Raw genomic sequence first — 18590 nt, 5'->3', positions numbered from 1 at the left:
GGCTATATGGAAAAGGCGCAAAAAAGAGCGCGCAAAACAGAGCCTCTGAAGTCCGTGGCGTACACCAATACACGGAATGACCACCATTAGCTTTTCCCTGAGCTACTGCAGGCTTCATCTGGACAGCATTGTAAACTTACAACCAGTGATTGGCTACATGTGTATTGAATAGCATATCTGACAGCAGCATATAGTGACACTCACTGACCAGAAGCGGACATTGGGAAACTAGAAGACGCGACCAAACAACTTCGTGACAGAGTCGGGGGCGTCGGAAGGTGGGGGATTGCACAGACGAGTCGTTTCTAATAAGCGCGTCAATGGCTCCCCTAGGTTACGTTAGGTTGGCTCAGGGTTCCTCCCTCCCATCCCCTGCCGTGAGTGACTTCCGACGCTCCCTGGTCAGAGGTCCTATGGACTGGATGAGGAAGCTTCACAGGATGAACCAGAGGATGAACCAGAATAACAATGAAAATTAGGACGAGTGACACGTGATTCAACAGTGAACATAATTCAACAAGAGTGAATACAGGAGACGGACGCAGAGGATACAGCACTGACAGAGAGCTTGAGATGGCACTGACGACAGAGTGTTGTCTTGCGCGTCTGTCGCCTGTCTTCGGGTTTCGATCATGAACAGGTGCTTTCGTGTTGCCAACGTCCCCACAATGGCGAATGGATGAGCTTCGCAAAATTAACAAGAGATGGCACTTTCATTTTGCATACCGTCCAGTCCCTTAGCAATTTATTGTGTAGCGGCGACAGACGTTGAGAGTTTCATTTTCACATGAATAATTTATCTTGAGACGTATCTCAGGTGCGATATTGTGGTTGGTGATAACGTTTTCTCGTACTCCTTCGTGAACACTGCATACATATTCGCGACTCCAGCAAACTATAGGTGGCGCACGCCGAACCTGGACTTTGGCTTGATTTGGCTTGAACTTAACACCCACCCTACTAGATTTCTGCACCACGTATTGAACAACCCTGTTCGTGAACCACGTGACTGCGATACTTCCACATCAACAAGTTTTATGTGTAAAGAGAACCCAATGTAGGAATGATTGTCGGAATTGTTCTTTTTGTTTTTCTTCGCTCCATTCGTGACTGGAACGATTTCCATTGGGTACTTTATCTGCACCGACTTTGTCATGTTCTCTAGGGAATTCAGCTGGTCATTTTCGTGCAGCGCAGTGTGCTGTGCCAGTACAGCCTAGAAACGAACAAGGAGCGAACGGAAGTACCAATGAAACGCGACGACCATTGGAGTGAATCGGCAGTGTGACGTGCACACTCGAGTCAGTGCAATTTCTCCTGCACTACAACGACCAGCCCCTTCCTGGTTTCCTCTATCCATCTGTCCACGTCTGTACGCCCTTCATAGCCAGAGTTGCTACGCGGCGCTAACCAGAAATTTAAAAAAGACCAGCTGAATTTGCTATAGTAATAGGTTGTCGTAGTATATTACTTTTGTAGTTTTCTTTCTTTCCGTCTTATGCTGTATGATGTATTTTGTGTGCCGTGCTCCTGTTACGTTCCCAACAGGCACCAACAGTATTAAGAAACGAACGATATTTATAGTTATCCGGTAATCAAGTAGTGCGGTAAATCGTATGATAAATTGATGCCGCTGTCATGTTTTTGCGTCAGGTGCATAGTCTAATCCCTTTTACGAGTGCCGTCGATTCACGCAAGCAGCCCTTTTCGACCACCTTGCACACCAAAACGAGCCCGAAGAGCACGAAACTGAAGTCAAGAGATCCCAAGCATTCCTAGCGGAAACCAGTACCTCCAACGCACTCTCCTTCTGAACGAGTATTTCCGCGGAAATTGCCGCGGTCCCTTTTCCCAATCATCCGCACGTAACGCGGTCATATTCCAAGAAACATACAGCCATGGAATGCCTTCCAGCGTGTTCCAATTTCACGTGAAGGAGAAAATTGATATTACTGTTGTACTAACAAACCGCAGAGAACAAATTGCTCGCCATTTCAGCCGAAATGAAATCGAAATATTGCTAGCATGGACGGAGAATGAGGTGAATAAACCCGAAACCAGCGAAAAGTAAATGTTTTAATATTTTTTCGTTGACTCATTTCTTTGACAAGCGTCCTGAAGCGTACACATCTATTCCCGTTCTAAATTAAATTGGGACTAGAGAGTTCTATAAATTGAGTCCGCGCACTCCCCCTTCAGAAAATTGTATTATGTGGGATCAGCGTTGCGTTGCGCTCTGCGTCCACGAGCGCACCGTGTGTTCGATGAGTATGAATACAGATATTCATTGAGGGTTTGTACATGAGGGCTCCTTGTTACAGCGGTAATGAAACGAATGAAACGAATGAAACGACTGAAACGAAATGAACGAATGAAAGTTAAGACTTGAGGGTTGCCACTTCCACCGCTAGGTGGCTACGGCTTCGCTGGAGTCGCCAATAGGAAGTGACTTGCTTGGGTTAAATGACTTTCTAAGGTTCCGGGGGACGGGGGATCGAGCGCTATTTTTAAGTCTGTAATTTGGGGAGAAGTCGCGCGATAATTGTGCCATCGGGTGTTATCGCGTGTTGTTGTGCCTCCTCTTGTCTTTTAAGTCCTTTCCTAACTTCTTTCTGGTGACCTACCAGCCCTAATCCCCGAAGGCATAGACAGTGCTGACACACTTGAGTGTACTTCTGGGAATGTAAGTGAGCCATTCTTACATAGGTTACACGAGGCGACCGTTGTTCGTCTTTAGTGGAAACGTCACCTGAGGATTTCATAGTGACTGGAATTCGGAGAGAAATCGGGTTTAACCCGAACTGGTCGGAGGTCAGTTCGGGGGAGTGGGGGAGGAATAACCGGGCGGAATCGAGTTGAACCCGAAAAAGTCACTTCCTACATACATGGGATTTCGATGCACTGTTCACAGAAAAAACATGAGGGGGCACAAACAAAATTATATCGCACCTAAAAGGAAAATGGCGCTTTGCATTTTCTCTACTGGGACCATCCTCAAGGGATAAAGCTGAGAGATGAGTGAGATCTCACGGCGACGGATTATACTACGAGACCAGGTCGTCAAAATACCGACCTCACGTGAGAGCTAACGTGAGATCGACTGCACTAAAACGGTCGAGCGGAAATTGCATCGAACCTCAACCTTCGACCATCCAATAAAATGGAGGACGGGTGTTTGCAGTACTGCTAGGATGTCAGGGCGTGCTGCTTCTACAGCAATCTTCGAACTTGTTCGCGTCTCAGAGGTAGCATAAGGGCCGACCTCTGTTGTCTTTCAGTAGCGGCAAACAATAGAAGGCAAGGCGAAATAACGCTGAATCGCTGTTCTGTACACTACAATGCCGTCACGCAGCATCTTTTCGTATGCACAGGCAGCTGCGCTTTTCATAACGATGGATTCCTATGTCTGTGGCGTATATGCTACGGATATGTTTTACGCAACCGGCGCAGTTCATCAGCATGAACTTCAAAGGGGCCCACGTGCCAACGACCCCAAGCAGCACGCGTATATTGGACCGATATGGGGAGTGCAACCAGGCTCCATATTGGACCAATATGGGCTGCCCATGTTGGCGAGCCCGTTTTGCGCCAATATTGCCAATATTTCTGTGATAACGCCAACGGGGACTCCGTGTAATAATAAAGCACTATTCGGTGCAATATCCACCACAGATGTTACTTCTCTCATCTCTTTGCTTTTTCATTTCTGCAGATCTCATTGATCCACGTTGCATGTAATTACAAAAAAAAAAAAAAAAACTGCATCGCCCCAAGAACGACTAACAGGTGCTACGGCCGTCTTGATGAAGGACACAAGAAGTCCCATGGAACTGCCAATGCCAAACATCCCTCAGAAGCCTTCATTGGGATCGCAATAGTGTATGAACCAAAATTTTCTAACCCGCTCCGGGAGTACAAAGGAGCGAAACACTTTCGTGACAGTGACGGACATATGGCAGAGCAACTCACACTGATTGCAGCCACTTGAAAGCACAGTTTTCAGAAGAGCCATCTCTTCCTATCAAACATTGTGTTTTTTACTTCACCTGCTGCATTTCCGTTATCATTACAGGAAGCAGCGACATTTTAGCCCGTACGAAACGTGCGATCCGACTGCCGCGCATGCGCATTAGTTGTAGGACGCGCGATTTCGCTCAAACGACCACGCTCGCTCTCAGTCGGCTCGACCGATTGGCATTGGCATCGCGCAGCAAGATGGCGGCTGCTTCCAGAACGTGGAAAGTTGAGTACTAGTGAACGTTACAATGCGATTGCCACGTACGTTGACTGCTTCGAACAATCTGTATCTTATGTGGGAAGCTGTTGGATGTAACGACGTACTGAATTGGGCATTTCACACGCTTCAACGTCCAATCTTGTCGTGATGCTTGGGCATCTGTGCAACACAAGTACGTACCATTTTCTGTATTTTCAATCAATATGGGGTGTACCCGTGCAATATGGGGCCCATATTGCCAGGATTTTCCCAATATTGGCTGAAACTGCGCAATATGGGGCCCATATTGCCCAGTTTCAGCCAACATAGGGGAATTCTTGGCGAACCGGGCCCCATATTGCCAAGTTTGAGCCTATTCTTCCTTTTTTCGCGCCATTTTCTTTTCGGTATAACGCAATGCTGTTTATTTTACAGGGTATTATAAAGCAACAACCGAGAAGACTGGTCTCGGTGTGATATATTGTATCCGAAAACACACTGATTGCAGACTGACTATACACACGTGATGGTTCCAACTTTCTTCCAACATCAGTGATGCCAGAGGTGGTGAGTAACGCACTTACTCTTACTGGAAGACACTTACTGAGCGCTGTCTCTTTTCGCAGGCCCTGACGGCATTCCTAACCCTCTCTGTTTCAGACCCAGGTGTCAAAATGGAGTGCTTTTGATAGCAGATTCCGCCATAGCATGTACCATCCCAGCTGCCACGGTACTGCAGGAAAATTGCAGAGAACATCTCTAAGGTCAACACTTGATGCATTAAGTTGCTTGACATAAATTAACATAATAGAATCGAAGTTCACCAAGAAAGACTCCATTTAAATGTGTTGCCTCTTGGCATTGTGTCAGTACTGTAGATTGCAAAGGAATGGCTACTGGCAAACGAAGTCCTGGTGGCGCAGCCATCGCTGCTTCAAAGAAAAGACTACAATCTCTCAAGTAAATATCCGCCACGGATATGATTAGAAGAAGAAATTCAAGGGCCCCGACTAAACATCTCATTGGGTAGTCAACTTCTGGCGTCACAGTCAAGGCGTGCATGCTAATTTAATAAGAACCAGCACAGACATAAAACCACCAATGCCACCAACACACCAACAACAAAAGTAGCAACACGATAATTCAAACGCTACGTACATCACAGTGGAGTCCGTCATCGTAGGTGCCATATTTCCACAGGCCGCTGTCTGTCTGCCCGCAATAGTACATGCAATAGGCTGCTTCTCTGTTCTGTAAGCAAAGAAATCCATTACCTTCCATGTAGATAACTAAGCATACAGCGGAAGCCCACTTTGTGGACAGCTATCTGAGGAAAAAGGCTACGCAAAATAGCGCAACCTATTACCGTATACTGCTACGTATTCAATATGTATTCACTACTACTTCGTATTCACTACCGTAACACAGGGAATAGGTCGGGTTCCCATAGCTTTGACTGAGGAACAGCCCCAGAGCAACAGCGGCAGAGCGGCAGCAGCATGGGCTGTCCCATGGCAATTGATGGCGCCAGCAGCAGCGCTGTCGAGCAGGAGGAACACCCTACTGATGCAGAACTGCAGGAGGAACATGCTACTGATGCACAACTGCAGCGACCAAATTTTTTTGTTGCTGTGCTGCTCTGCAGATAGGCAGCCGGTCTCGCAAGCCAAGCAGAACTGTTCTTTCGTGCCACTACGTTGAGGGCTAGCAAAGACAGGGAGTGACGGCTTAGAGGCGATATGAGCTCTGAAGGTTTGTGGATTTTACGTTAGACGATAAGGACGCGCTTCCGAGTTGTCGCGCGTAGTCTACGGTTCATGACCTGATCACGAGTGACAGACTACAGCATCAAGCGCGTTCTCTGGAAATAGTTTACTTGGTTTCTATAGCTGTCTATACGATGAATAAGTGTTCGACCAAACCTTCCACACTCGTGTATACTACTCGCGTGTTCTATGCCGGGAAGTGCCGATAACAGGTTTCGGAGATAAGAGGGACGTCCAGCGAACTTGCAGATATTTCACCGCTTCATCGTTTGCTGCTCTTGCCTCCAAAACTGCATTTTGAGTCCTGCTCATTTTCCGCTGCTGACCGATAGCTTCAGTCCAAGTCACAGTTTTAGCAGGATGCTCGTGAGAGTTTCTGCACGTTCTGTTCGGCAGCTGTGGTCTATGAGCTTTGCTAAGACATTTGAGAGAGGTCTAATTGAAGCATGCGTTTTAGAAATGGTGTGGATGGCTTCACGGTGCCACTCCGATCCTACCGAATCGTAACAGTACAGGCGGATGCAGTGCCGAACTGCCGACTTATAGCCGTGGAGCTTTACTCTTGGTCATCAATTGCGGGTTACCGCGGCTTGGGTTACTGACACTGCTTCTTACATCGTAATTCAGAAAGAGAAAATCATACATAAGAAGCAAGATAAAATATAAGTATTTAACAAGAACCGCTTTGTTCCTTTCCACTCCATGCAGCTCTTTCAGAGTGCGGACGGGTCGACGATGATGGAGCTCATCCGGTCGGGTTTGAACTTCTAGTGAAGAGACCGCTGTTTCACGGGAATAATCTTTTTCTTTCAAGCTCACTATAAACCTAACACCGGGACATTCAGTGTATTCTAAACATCGAAGACCCTATGTTTAGCAGTGATGCCCGCTTGCGTGTTGTGCTTAGAAATACAATAATTAGCTGGTGGAATAAAATCCTGCTTCTTACAAGGCAGCCTGAAGAAGGTGGCTTTCTCGTCTGTAGCATGGAACGTCCAATGTCAGTGCCGCAGAAACGAATGCCGAAGAATGAGAAGAACACCGACTATTAAACGAACCAAAAAGCGTGGCAGTATTTGTTACTATTATTTACAGACGAGGCTTAACCGCTTTGTCTCAGTGATTCATTTTGCCCTCTCCTCCTTATAGTTTCCCACAACTCAACGTTGCACATGAACTCTCTACGCAAAACATAAAAGCCGCCATTTAACATCGCGCACTTTCACCAGTTTCTGAAAAGCCATATACAGCTGCATAGTTTCAGTTTCTCGAGGTTCGTGACGTCGTCATGCACAACGTCTGCGTTCGTCTCCTAGTAACGGCGCAGGCGCCTTGCCGCCTCTGTCTGTCAAGCCCATTGCTGTACCCACTACCGAAGATGAGTAACAGTGTTAAGAAAGTCTGAGGGGACCGTGGACGACGACGACGACGACGGCCTTTACAGTCATGCGCTACCGCGCCGGCGCATCGTGGAGTAACGCCATGTTTCCACTTGGAGACTCTCCACACGGCGTCACGGCACGAATGGTGACGTCGAGGGACGTCGGGAGAGAGCACGTTTTTTGTGTTCTCATTAGGGAGAGCTTGCCGCTGTGTCTGGCGGTTGACGAGACTCTTCGGGATATTCCCTCGTACCGGTCGCGGTACGCCGTGGTCCTGCTATCTTCTTTAGGCCTTCGTATGCTTCGTGATGGCACTCCCAGGCATTACAAGCGACACTAACATGAGCAACGCGCGAGGCTACCGGTCTTTGTACGTGGCTGGCCATTTTGCCCTGACGTCACACATGCGTCAGCATTCTGGGAGACGCTCGCGGCCACGTTTCACGATACCTTCATCGCCCTGCTCTCACCAGACACAATGTGACATTTCCATTAGCGCAGCAGCACGGTGCACTGCAGACTACATCGCCAAACATCGATGCCGCTATCTTACTGCTATCACGCCCACTGCCACGAAAATTGTCAGCACCCCATACACAACTGACGGAAGTTCCGTCACATGTCATGCCTTCGGCATTTTTTACAGACGGTAGAGGTGTCCTACTTCATCTGGGGAAACTCCGTGGATTGCAATAGAGTAGCTTATGTAGCACGTGAAAGGCACGTCATTTAGTGCGCAGTGTGAGTACTGAAGTTAATTGAAAGATACTTACTGAACGCTGTCTCTTCTTGCAGACCTTCACGGCGTTCCTCAGCCGGTGAGTGTAAGTCCATGTGAGTGAATCTTCCTTTTTCTCGTCTTTCTTTTTTTCTTCACTTGGACGATTTCCGTGTCCTTGTCCTCGTGTCACATTTGGAGTTCCCGGTCCAGGTGGAGGAAGTGAACCCTTTTGGTAGCAGACCCCACCGTAGCAGGTACCATCCCACGTACCTCTGTACTGTACGAACATTACACAGGTCATGTTTAAGCACCCATATAGTGTCATATTAACTTAATTCCCTTAAATTGACATAATGAAATTATACTAAATATACTATTTGACTTTTTTTCTCCAGTTCGCGTAAACCCGCATTTTATCGGCAACATGCAGGAACACTGAATTTCTACTCGCAAGTAACGAGACTACAGAAACAAATCCCAAAAGAGAACGATGTTCTGAATGACAGTTTGTCCTGGACGTGTCATGCGGTGAAGTTCTGTTTTTGGTAAAACGACTGACATGGTAGTAGCTAGTGGAATTCGATCGCGATATTGCTAGATGGAGCACCTCGTGCGTTGCCGGGCAGATTTGAGTTGAAAATAACCAGAGGAGTTTCCACGAGCGGCGTGCCGTTTATCCTATGGCGCATTCCATTGGGTTTTGCCCCAGGAAGGGGCAAAATATTTGCTCCATGCCGCCGTGACGATGCCCACTTGAGTGCGGCCAACAACGGCAAGCTACCTCGACCCCCCCCCCCCCCCATTTGCTCCATGGGGCAATAGGTTTTAACCCAGCGCTTTCCTCGGAACAATGTATGCGGAACGGTGGACAGCGGAGAAGAGGCATGCGCGCGAGGAGTGTGGCCTGCCATGTGAAGGGTTATATATGTATAGGTTAAAAAGATTGATATATCAAACGGCTGCGAGGTTGCATAAAAGTAAAATAATAAGACGTGAACGACAGATTACAGGAAAGTTGACAACAACTAGTTTATTTAATGGCTAGTCTAACACAAAGATTAAAATATGCTATGCAACGTTCAAAACACCCGAAGATTGTATGTAACCGTTGACACAGAATCCTGCGAAAAATGTAATATAACCGTTGACTGTCAGCATGGTTACCGGAGCACGTTTCCCTCTTTGAACTTTTGAACACGGTGACATTTTACGAGCTGCAGAGTGCCGCACGATCCATAGGCACTGTGTGCGTCGCATAATCTCTTCCTGCATTGCTGACAATTTGCCTTTCGACATATTTCGAGTGATTTCGATGGCAGATATACGACGTCGTTGTTGTCCATATCGAAACCATGCACCCACATGGTCCCGCAGGTGTGCCCTCCTCGTCGTTCACAGTTGGCTGAGAGAATTGGATGGCGATGACGTACTCACGCTTCGAAGGCATATATCCAGCGGTCACGCCCCGCTATTTTTGTCTGATTACTGCGCCCCCGTTGTACCGAATACGGTTAAAAGTAGATGTGTGTACGATAGTGAGGGATCATAAGAACGGTTTCCTGCAGAGTACTCGGAAGTCGTGAAAATCATTTCAGGGTCCCTATGTCTAAGGTTTTAATTTCTCACTATCAAGATAGTATTCAGTCTCTATCCAAAGACCCCGACAACATCAGCAACACAACCTCATTTTCAGATTCTCACAGAGCAGAGCTGGACGAATTTCTCCGAAAGAAAAACATGCACCTAAATCTCCGAAAACAAAAGAAGCTCGTTAGAGACAACGTAGAACGCCCCCAACTCATATTACAACATCTACCTCCACTAATTCGGCTCCCATATATTCTGAAGCCCCTAGCAATACTTCGGAATTCGATTCGGATGCCCCGTTAGGTAACAACAGCCTGTCCATAGAAATCTTACGGAGAGAGGCTAGAAGGAAAGCTTGGGGAGGAGGATCGGAGGAGAGCAATGCACTTGAACGGGGCTCTTCCCTCTTTCAATGTATGCGCTCGGAGGCAGCCATATTGAATCAGCCGAGGAAACGTCGTGTATTTCCAGCCCGTGAAAGCAGCCACAGTTCCAAAAACTGCTGCAACACTTGCTCGGTTGCTCCTCTGCTTCCGTCGGCTACATATTTTGTCTGTGTCCGCCCCTATCCAGGCTTGTAGTCAAGGCTGGTTGCGGCGGAGACGGTGACCCCATGTGGCGTCCGTGCCGTGTCTGTTTCTTCGTGTGTGTGTGTGTGTGGTTTCATATATCTTACGGTTTCATGGGTTCTGGCGGTGTGTTACTGTCCCAAAAACATTTTTGGCGTTATCTTTGCTATATGCTTACTGGGTTCCTTTGTTTGCATGCACCGCGGCAACAGTAGCTGATTCAATATGGCGCTCCCCTCGCCCGTACGTCCCAGTTTCGGAGGTTTCCTTCTAGCATACTCCTTAAGATTTCTATGCTGTCCACCCCTGCCGCTCCCCCAATACCCAAACGCAACGTGGTAAATCGTTCCTCTCGTGAACTTACGCCTGTCGAAGTATCCCTCCTATACAGAAAGGATTACCATTCTGTCCCAATAATAGTAAAATCGACGGATACCAGCTACACCTGGATCTTGACAACTACGCCTTAAGGAATACTTCTGCGGCAAACCAGAGTCGAATCAAAATTCTTTTCGTATAAAATCCGATTTTACCCCGAACCCCAACTGGGATAAAAGCCTTGAGATGTATACATCTAAGCCGTTTAGAAAGATATCCTTAGTACTTGTGAAAAAAAAAAAAAAAAAAAGGAAATCAGAAAGTTCGGCACAACCTCACGAGAAAAGAACAGAACAGGACAGCTTGTCTGCGCTAGAGAGCAATGAAGATATCATTATCGAACGAGCTGATAAAGGAGGTGCTACTGTTGTACTGAACCAGCAATCTTATGTAGCAGAAAGACTCCTGCAACTTAAATGTGCAGATTTTTACAAACCGCTCGAATCCGACCCCACTAATGAAATTGCCGCAAATATTGCTAAAATCCTACAGCGGTTAAAGGCCACTAAGAAAATGGACGATGCCCTCTTCGAATACTTGCTTCCTAAAGATCCGAAGCCAGGTAGATTTTACCTGCTGCCTAAGATACATAAACCAGGCGATCCGGGAAGACCAATTGTATCTTGCAATGGCACCGCTACAGAGTATATCTCGTGTTTTGTTGATCAGCCCCTTAAACGTATTCCCCCTAAACTACCGTCCCACATCAAGGATACGAACCATTTCCTCCAAGTTATATCACAACTAACCATTCCCCAAAACTGTCTCTTAGCAACGTGAGATGTCACGTCCCTTTACACTAACATTCCCCACGGACATGGTATAGCCGCAGCACTTTCGGCATACAAAAATCAGCCTGATCAGCCATATGATCCGACTGTTCTCACTGAACGACTAACACTTATTTTAACGTCCAATAACTTTGAATTTGATAACAAGCATTATGTACACGTTAGTGGAACAGCTATGGGTACGAAAATGGCCCCCAACTATGCAAATATTTTTATGACGTCTCTGGAATAAAAAATTCTCGACAGTTCTGCACTTAAACAACTTTTGTACAAGCGATTTTTAAACGATATATTTATCATATGGCCTCATCCTGAAAACGACCTTCTCACGTTTATCAACCAGCTCAACCAAATTCACCCTAACATTAAATTTACCTCCCACTACTCCGCATCCAGGGTTACCTTCCTGGATGTAGGAGTCTAACCCAACCTAACCTAACCTAACCTAATCTAACCAAACGGCGCTATCTCCACTTACTAATATTTGAAGCCTACATATTCTCTGCAGTACTTATCATTCCGTAGTTGCCACCCTAGACATACTAAGTTAGCCATAACCTACAGCCAAGCGTTACGCTACCGGAGAATATGCTCGAACGATGCCGAACTTGACGGTCGTCGTCAAACACTGGAACAAACTTTCATGGATCGTAGATACCCGGACAAACTTGTAAAAGACGCCAGACCACGATCCACAGATCGCCAGCAAGTCCTCCAAACATCTCCTCGAGACAATAGAAATCCTACAGCAAATCTCACTATCACGTTCAATGGAAGCGTATACGAAGAGGGGAGTCAAGTCCTGTAGATCACATAAACAAAATACAGAAACCGACACTGAAGATCTTTGTTTAAGTTTAATTTGTACAAGCTTTCGCGTGGAGGTCCACGCTAAACAAAAATCTTCAGTGTCGGTGTCTGTATCACGTTCAATAGCAGCATTCCTAATATTAACAGTATATATACCCGCCACTACGCAATTCTCTCACAATCCATTCGGATGAAGGAAATATTTTCCGAGCCACCGCGCGTAACTTATCGCCGAGCAAGCAACATTCAAGACAGACTAGTAAATGCCAAAGTTAACAAACGCTCACAAGAGATCATTGGTTGTCACCCACGAACCCCCCAAGAAACACTGTTGTCATTGTCACCAGTTGTCACATTGGTTGTCACCCAAGAAACAACAACAAAGAACTGAGAAACAGACAGGACGGGCGCTACCTGTCTGTTTCTCCGTTCTGTGTCCGTGTTTCATGCGCTCTCAGTTCAGACGTCTCAATACCAACTAGCCCAATCCTCAACCCTTCACAAAAAATGATCTCCCAATGGAATACGCCATTAATAATGGAAATTGTCGAGTTCGTCAGTTGTTAGAAGACGACTCATTCAGGTCCTGAATAACAAAACGCCGCGACGCTGCTAGTCTGCCAGGGACCAATTCCATTTTTCTCCATAGACATTTTGGACCAGTCGCCACCTCTCGCATTGTAATATGAAGTAATAAGTATAGTTATTCTTAATTACTATAGTTTCCGGAGTGAATAGCCGGTTGGGTAACTGGACTCAGTGACCCTATCAAAGATCGATGATGAATTGCCCCAGGGAACAAACAGAGTTCGAGCAAGCCTCCTTACTCCTAGATGTGCCATTGTTCAGGAATTCATGTCACTGGCTATAAATCAAGTGTACGTTTCCGAAAAGAGAGAAAAGTAAACGGAATGTAGACATATAGACGCATGTCCACAAAGAGAAGCGTAGTCATAGGACTTGTTTCAAGGAATGTAAGGTTAACGCTACGGTTTCGATAAGTTATTTGTGTGCACAGTAGCGGATACAGAAGGGGGGGGGGGTGACCAAGTTAAACATTAGGTCCCCCTCCCCCACTACTTCGCTTCCCTACTCGCTTCGAATACCCCCCCCCCCCCGAAACACACACAAAGAATAAGCAAGTGAGAGCCTGCATCTGCCCCTGCTCGTGCCGCGCTGTTGCAACGTACGCTATATGCCGCTACTAATGTACCACCCAAGTGGATTGACTGACTGCAGGCTTTCGCTGATTGCATAGTGGGACTGCAGCATAGGCTTATTTCATGTGCTATCAAGAGTATTCTTTGCAAGCAAAACAAACAAACACAGACAAAAAAAAAAGACATTGGTAAGGACACATCTTGACAGCATGATACTTGCGATGGCGCGACGCGCCACGCGTGATAACCGTTAACAGATTCCCCTTTCCTTCTTTCTTCATCATCTTTCAATCCCGCACAGACGCCCCTTACTTTGCATCTTCTGCCGACTCACGTTGTATTGCTAACCGATAATTTTTATTTATCACAGAGGCTGGTGACGTCGAACACTCCTGTTGGGTACATCAAGCGCCGCGTTCGATGTTGCGTCGTTAAGCTTCTTTCGGCCAATCGCTTGGTAAGTTGATGTCCTCTTTTGTTCCTCCCGATGGACTGTAATGTCCTGAAGGGGCTGTTGCAATCTTGAACTGGGTTGTTGGCGGTGCTTTTGATTAGAATTGTGCTGTGTGTTTTGTACGTTTGCTCTCAGACTCTTGACGAATGTCTTATTGTAACTTCAACATTGCGTTCCCGAGCTCACATGTTTGAAATAGTGGAACAAACGTTAAAGGAATTTTCGTCTGTTTCAGGATTTCGTACTTATCGTCTGTGTGTGCCACCATATGGATATGCGCTGGATGTGCTATGTGTGTGTGCGTGGGACACCTTCCTTGGATGTGCTGTAGTGATGTGTGTGTGTGTACTTTGGAGACTGTGCTGTGGTCTCGCTGGAGCTAATCTGTCTACGCTGGATCGCCGGTGATGGTAAGACGGGGTTAAGTTCTTTGTCAGCCAAACGGCCTGGTTCCTCGTATCTTCTGTAAGAAACTGTTGAATTGCTGTTAGTCAATACTGGATAGATTTAATGTCGTGGACTGTAGACTGGTGTGGCTTTCGGCTTGGTCAAGGAACCTTAAAATTTTGGGAAGTGCTCCTGTCTCCACCGTTCCAAGGGGCAGGTGCACCTTGTCGTTTGATGTGCGCTTTCATAGGACACTTATGACGTCTCTGTTTATGCCGTACCAAGTTCTTAACTGATTCAACCTTGGCTCCCTGTGCGCCACAAAAACTTCATCTTAATTGATATCTGGTTCGATAGCCTGCTGCGTCTTATCGCTGTATAGAAAGTCATGAAGTTGAAGATAGACACGACCATTCCGTAGTACCCATTCCAAAATCTAATCGCCGAAAATATCCCCAGTCCCAAATTCCGTCTCATTCGGACGTGAGAACATTCTCGGCTGCACGGAAATTGCTTTATTCTCCGCAAATCGTGTCTTGTCTTGTGCGTAGTTGCGCTTGGTCAGAGACCAAAGACTACAGAACTGTCCTTCCGGCCTGCGGACAACGTTGGCCGTCCGTAACTCCCCTTCTATTACTCTTCATGTCTTGGTACTTAGCATAACACGAAACGTTTCTTCTCCTCTAACCATACTGTAGTCTTGTTATGTTATCTACTTGATATCGTCTTGTCTCTTATCGGAACTTCGACGTCGTCGTCTTCCAGTCGTTCATTAACAGCGGTTTGCGCTGGGAGCAGCTTCATGCCTCTGACAAATACGTTACAACCACCTACGTTACGTCGCCTTTTCAGTGGCAAGCAAAGCGGTCGGGATAAATTTTGCGACAAAAAGTGCCGCGTTCCCACCAAGCATATACTGGCGGCTATGAGATGGCGTAGAACTCTTCGCACAACGTGAAAAAAGTAGAGAACTCAGACTTTCACATAACAAAGTCGTCTCCCGGCTTTTGGAGTATTTTTGCAACCCTTGGCACGCTGGCCCCCGATGTCAGACTTGCTCTGATTTCGATAGCTATAGACACAGGAGCGTTGCATAGGGTGTAGCGTAGGCGCGTTGCGGATGTAGCTCTGTACGTGTTCTGCCACATGCAGTTGAAAAAATTCCCTGTTAGCCACGATGGGAACTGACGAGTGTTCACGCTATGCTCGGACACCCTACACCACAGTGGACCCACCGCGACGTCGGCGAGTCTCTCAGCGGCGAGTCTCTCAGCTGTGAGTAACGAGCGGGCGTTAGCTTAAGGCAGTCATGGCCCGGGCGTTCGCCTTTGGATGCGGAGCGGTGAAAATAGACCAGGAATAAAGTTTGCAAGGTAAGGGACCCTGTGGAGGTACGAACCCTGACAGCATGATTCGGCTAAGTTAGACTTAACGTCGAGATCAGAGTGTTTTTCGTGTGGCGCGCTGCCCAAATGTAATGCCTCGGTCCGTAACAATTCAATTAAATCCACGGCTTTTGCTTCGAGTGAGACGTAAAGCTATTGGTTGTTGGCGTTTGCTTCTGCTCTCTGGAACTGAAAACGTTTGTTTACGTGTTTGGAGGAATGCGGTGCTCCGGTAGGCAATGAACAAACATGTGCTGCAACTCTTACGGAGGGCGTGCTTAATACGAAGTGTAGTACGATTGACCATGCTAAGGATGGTGATGATGAACCGCTGTGCCTGCCGGCATTTTCAGAAGCCTTAGTTTCGATTAATGTTGTGCCTAATTTCGTGGAAGTGTTTCTATGTTTCTAACCTACCCCCACGAACGAACAGTTTGTTTCTATGCCAGTTACTGCTAGCGGCATATCCGGTTTTGTGACTTTCTGCGCACCTAGGCTGTGTTCACACTAGCCAACTTTCTCCACGATCTATGACAAACTTCGGAGTTAGTCCGAGTCGGCCGCCTCCACCGACCGCGACAAACTCGAGTTGCCAACCGAATCGGTCGCCGATCGAGTACTCCAGGAAGTTGATGTTGTAGTCAATCACAGCGAGGAGCACTGGCACGTGATCTATACGTGACGTCTCTCTAGCACGCGTCTTCCTGAGGTAAGCACGGAAGTCTATTCCCGATGACGATGAAATCTCATATAATCTGCACTACCTACGATGTATGAATTGTGAACAGTTTGGCAAAGAACGCAGCTTGCGCACACTTCTTTCGCAGAAAAATACATGCAAATATTCATACAATCGTTTAAACATCAACAGAGTACACCCTGAAGGAACTTTCTCCTGTGTAGGTTGCCTTCTTCTCGTGCACCAGCCGGCCCAAATTATGGGATCCTCATTATTTTTCAATTCTCTGTTAGCGCGGCGAAGCAGCTCTGGCTATGAGTGACGTACAGACATGAATAGACGGAGAGAGAAGAGCAGGAAGGAGTGGGGGACAGGGGAATGAGTGAGCGTCCTGGGCCGACATAAGGAGGAACTGTGCTGACATTCATCTGCAAAGTCTGCCGTAAAGCCCAGGGAAAACCTAAGACAGCACAGCCGATTGTAAGATTTGAACCCACAGTCAAAAAACAGCCCCTGTCCGAAACGTGGTCAACGTCGGCCGCTCCGCTTCAAGAGAAACAAACAAGCAAACAAAAATCTAACTGCAACCCTGCAATGCGCAAAACTGAGGAAAAATTAAATGAACAGGAAAACAGACGCTCAGGCCACACTGCCGAAAAGGTGGGTTCCTCGCAACATAAGCAAAAGTCTGAAAAACTTTCCGCTACATTTAGACGATAAGAAACCTGCAGTCCAACGACACTTAACGTTTCGTGAGTGGGCTTCACCTAAGTGCTTGCAGGAGTTAGGCAAAGCCGATTTGCAGAACGACGACGTCTACCAAAGGAATGCCCACACACGCGTCTTTACCTATTATCCTTCCCATATGCTTATCGTGGGCATAATTTTGACTCGTAGAAGATGTCGCGATTATCCGAAAAGTACGTACGTTACACTCCAGTCCATCGTCGTAGGTGCCATATTTCCACACGCCGCTTGCAGTCTGGCCGCAGTAGTACACGCACTGGCCTGCTTCGCTGTTCTGTAAGCAGGGACAGCCATTGGACTTAAAGGAAGGAGCCATAACTTAAAGGAACTATGACGAGATGCTCAAAACCTCTGTAAGCACAGCTAAGGCATTCCTGAGCACTAGTACATTCGCCAACTATGAACCAAGCAGTGCTTAGAATAAGAGCTATTAAAAACCACGGCCAAAAAACGCAACTGCTGCGATCCGGCCGTTGCAGGCGCAACGGAGAACCTAGTTGTGACGTCACAAGCAGGTGACCTTCCCCCACAGGCGGACGGGCTTGGTGTAACCCTGGACTGAGCAAATGATGCAAGTGACGTCAGGCCCCTTCTAGGGGGTGTGTGGGGCGAGCTCTGGACGCATCCTTTTTTTCTTTTTTTTTTGCAGGCGAACTGCGTCCGCAGTGAACGCGATGTGACAAGAGTCGGATATACTTCAGATAAAAGTTCTCTTTATGAGCCTTTCTCCACCGAGAGCTCAGGTTTTTCGGAGATCTGTTCATAGTACATTTAAGGGTGCAACGCCCCTTGACTGTGTGCAGCTTCACATCTATCCCTGCCGGCATCTATCCCTATCCTCGCCGAAACCTCTAGTTTTTCTTAGATACATCGATGACATTTTTGTTATTTGGTCTAGCGATGAAGATTCACTGCGCTCGTTTTTTGAACATTTTAACTCTGTTCACGATACAATCAAATTCTCTTGTAACCATTCTAACACCTCGGTAAATTTCCTCGACGTTAATATATCTATACAATCTGGCAAACTTATTACCGACCTCTACAAGAAGCCAACTGATAAACGTCAATACCTGTTTTATGAAAACCAGCAGGCCCGCTTAGTGAAATATCGTATTCACGAATGCTTTTCGCTTAGCCATTATGAGGTTCGCCCTCCTGTTTTGTATTTTATCTTTTTTATTTCGTGTAAGCGCCGCGAAGCAGCTGTGGCTATGAGCGGCGTACACACGCGTGAATACGTACTTTGGTAATGTCGACTCAATTCAAGACCCAAGCTGTTCAAGACTAGCAGCTAAGGATTGTGTACATTGGGTGCACCTGTGGCAGTGCAGGGTTAGACTGCACATCGGTGATGATACACTGCACTTTTATGCTGATAATTGTTGCAGTATAGACTGAACACTGTTGTCGCTTTTGTTTATTTTCAAAAGAAATTGTTTTTATAGTTACCAGAGCCTCATTGTCTCAGCATATCCCTATTCACGTAATAATGTGCAAGAGTATACACTTATTATATACAAGTGCGTCCAGCTTACACTTCCAAAGCCACCACCCA

General features: G+C 46.8%; 1 protein-coding gene across 4 annotated transcripts in view; it reads right to left on the bottom strand.

Moving 5' to 3' along the window:
- LOC135388781 (uncharacterized) overlaps positions 1–18590 on the bottom strand; it is a 174439-nt gene that overhangs the window by 7376 nt on the left and 148473 nt on the right. For all 4 annotated transcript variants that reach the window (XM_064618572.1, XM_064618575.1, XM_064618574.1 and 1 more), the window contains 4 exons: positions 17214–17306; positions 8138–8362; positions 5375–5467; positions 4821–4949 (listed from right to left, as the gene is read on the bottom strand). In XM_064618572.1, the coding sequence (XP_064474642.1) occupies positions 4821–4949; positions 5375–5467; positions 8138–8362; positions 17214–17306 (540 nt within the window). The remainder of the gene's footprint in view (positions 1–4820; positions 4950–5374; positions 5468–8137; positions 8363–17213; positions 17307–18590) is intronic.

The sequence above is a fragment of the Ornithodoros turicata genome, chromosome 3 (genome assembly GCF_037126465.1).
Source record: "Ornithodoros turicata isolate Travis chromosome 3, ASM3712646v1, whole genome shotgun sequence".
NCBI lineage: Eukaryota > Metazoa > Arthropoda > Arachnida > Ixodida > Argasidae > Ornithodoros > Ornithodoros turicata.
The sequence above is the reverse complement of the archived record's forward strand: the minus strand, read 5'-3'. Positions and strand labels throughout refer to the sequence as shown.